This window comes from Ascaphus truei, chromosome 20 (assembly GCF_040206685.1).
Source record: "Ascaphus truei isolate aAscTru1 chromosome 20, aAscTru1.hap1, whole genome shotgun sequence".
Taxonomy (NCBI): Eukaryota; Metazoa; Chordata; class Amphibia; order Anura; family Ascaphidae; genus Ascaphus; species Ascaphus truei.
This window is the reverse complement of record NC_134502.1, coordinates 29,724,430-29,726,647: the sequence shown is the minus strand read 5'-3', so window position 1 is coordinate 29,726,647 and position 2,218 is coordinate 29,724,430. Positions and strand designations below refer to the sequence as shown.

At 38.1% G+C, this 2,218-nt stretch overlaps 1 protein-coding gene across 1 annotated transcript; it reads left to right on the top strand.

Moving 5' to 3' along the window:
- Positions 1–528: 528 nt before the first annotated feature.
- Positions 529–1,467, top strand: LOC142471116 (olfactory receptor 5P55-like). The gene has a single exon (XM_075577911.1). The coding sequence runs from the start codon at positions 529–531 to the stop codon at positions 1,465–1,467; it is 939 nt and encodes a 312-aa protein (XP_075434026.1).
- Positions 1,468–2,218: the final 751 nt, after the last annotated feature.

Sequence of the window (2,218 nt, the reverse complement as noted above, 5' to 3'; positions counted from 1 at the left end):
CTCTTACGAATGCAATTTCAATTTATTTCATGACTCGTAGGAATTACACAAGGGCTATAGTTACATCTAGAAGTGATACTCAGAATCAAACATTACAAATCATACACGAATAAACAGATAAGCATTCATACAAGCAAACACTCAAAATGCCAGTTAGGCCAAAATGGAGGTGATGATAGTCTGTCTTCATATAGCCTGAGCCACACACATTATCTCAATCTTCACACCTGCTAAGCGATAATGGGGAAACACAGTGTTGCCGACCTGTCTGAGAGGTGAATATGCTCCCAAGTGATATTTTTATTTACTGTACTATTTTCAAAAGATTTTTGCATTCTCTGTATTTTGTGATATAATATTTACCTTACTTGTTCTAACCAGTCAGTGATCCTAACATTACCATTTCCGTGGTCCTGTTATCGTATCTCCTGCGTTCCCATTATAATGACTATTACCCGTTACTGGGAAGACTCCCTATAACTTCTTTCCCTTTGGCATATTACAGGAAGGGGGAAGGATCTGATCACAATGCGTGTGGAGAACCAGACAAGAGTTACAGAATTCCTCCTCCTGGGATTTAAGGATCTTCAGAGCCTCAGGATTCCCGTCTTCTGTCTGTTTCTCGGGATTTGCATGATGACATTAACTGGAAACCTCCTGATCATCGTGTTGGTGTCAACCAGTCACAAACTCCACTCTCCCATGTACTTCTTCCTCAGCCATCTATCTACAACTGACATCTTGATTACAACAAATATAGTCCCCAACATGCTCCATGGTATATTGGGAGAAGGAGCCACCATTTCTTTTAATGTCTGCATTACTCAATTTTATTTCTTCGCTGTCTCAGTAACTACAGAGTGCTTATTACTTACAGTTATGTCTTATGATCGATACTTGGCCATCTGTCACCCTTTGCGTTATACCTCCATTATGAAAATCAGGCTCCAGTATCATCTAGTTTTCTGGTCTTGGTTTTTGGGTTTCACAATATCCTTAATTATAACTACTCAACTAGGTATGTTGCAATTCTGTGGCACCAATGTAATTGACCACGTATTCTGTGATTTTTCTCCCCTTCTAGAGTTGTCCTGCACGGACACCTCCTTTTTGAAATTGGAACAAGTTTTTCTCTCTGTTCCTGTAACCTTCTTCTCATTTATCTTCATCATTGTAACGTATGTCAGTATCTTCCTCACCATCCTCAGGATCCCTTCCACCAGTGGGAGACAGAAAGCCTTCTCCACCTGCAGTTCCCACCTGACAGTTGTGTCCTTATTCTATGGAACGTTGATCACCATATATCAGGTCCCATCCAGAGGACACTCGGTCAATCTCAATAAAGTCCTGTCTTTGCTGTATATTGTGGTGACCCCATTGTTTAATCCCATAATATACAGTCTGAGGAGCCAGGAGATTAGGGCAGCCTTCGGGAAACTGGTTATCAAGACAGGGTTAGAAGCATAATAGAGCTAAACAGGTCTTATTGACTCAAAGAGTAAATATAAGTCTACTTAATATCCTACCCATGTGATGACTGATATGTAGAGTAAATATCTTTAAGGAAAGGTTAGACATATTTCAAGAAAGGAAATATATACAGAGATACAGGGTATATCAAATATATACAGGGTGTATCAAATATATACAGGGTATATCAAATATATACAGGGTATATCAAATAAATTAAACATAGGAAGCATGTTAATCCAGAGAGAAATCTGATTGGCGATACAAGGGTTAAGAAGGAAATGTTTTTCTTTTTTTGACATATATTTCCCAGAGGTTTTTTTATTTCCCTTAATATGTAACAATATAACTTTAAATAATGATTATCTCAGACAGTTATAATTTAATAAATGTTACACTTGATGGACATGTATTTTATTCAACCTCTTCTGCAGCCCTGTGTAAATACTGTATGTAAATAAATATTATTTATCATTTCATATAGTACAATAGTCTCTGTGAGTTTTTACTATCACAATTCTGCTAAATTGCATGGGCTTCTTTACTAATAACAACAATAATAATAATATTAATAATATTTAATAATTATCCTCTCTGAAGAAGAGTGTATTACCTTTTACAGAGCCAGGTGTAGGGGCTGCACCAGACACCCCGCCGGATCCCCTCCACACACACACACACACACGCATGAACACACACACACACACACTCCCACACACTACCTCATCCTGTGATCGCTCACGGATGC

Coding starts and splice junctions, on each gene's coding strand:
- LOC142471116 (XM_075577911.1), top strand. CDS start 529: ATGCGTGTGGAGAACCAGACAAGAGTTACAGAATTCCTCCTCCTGGGA.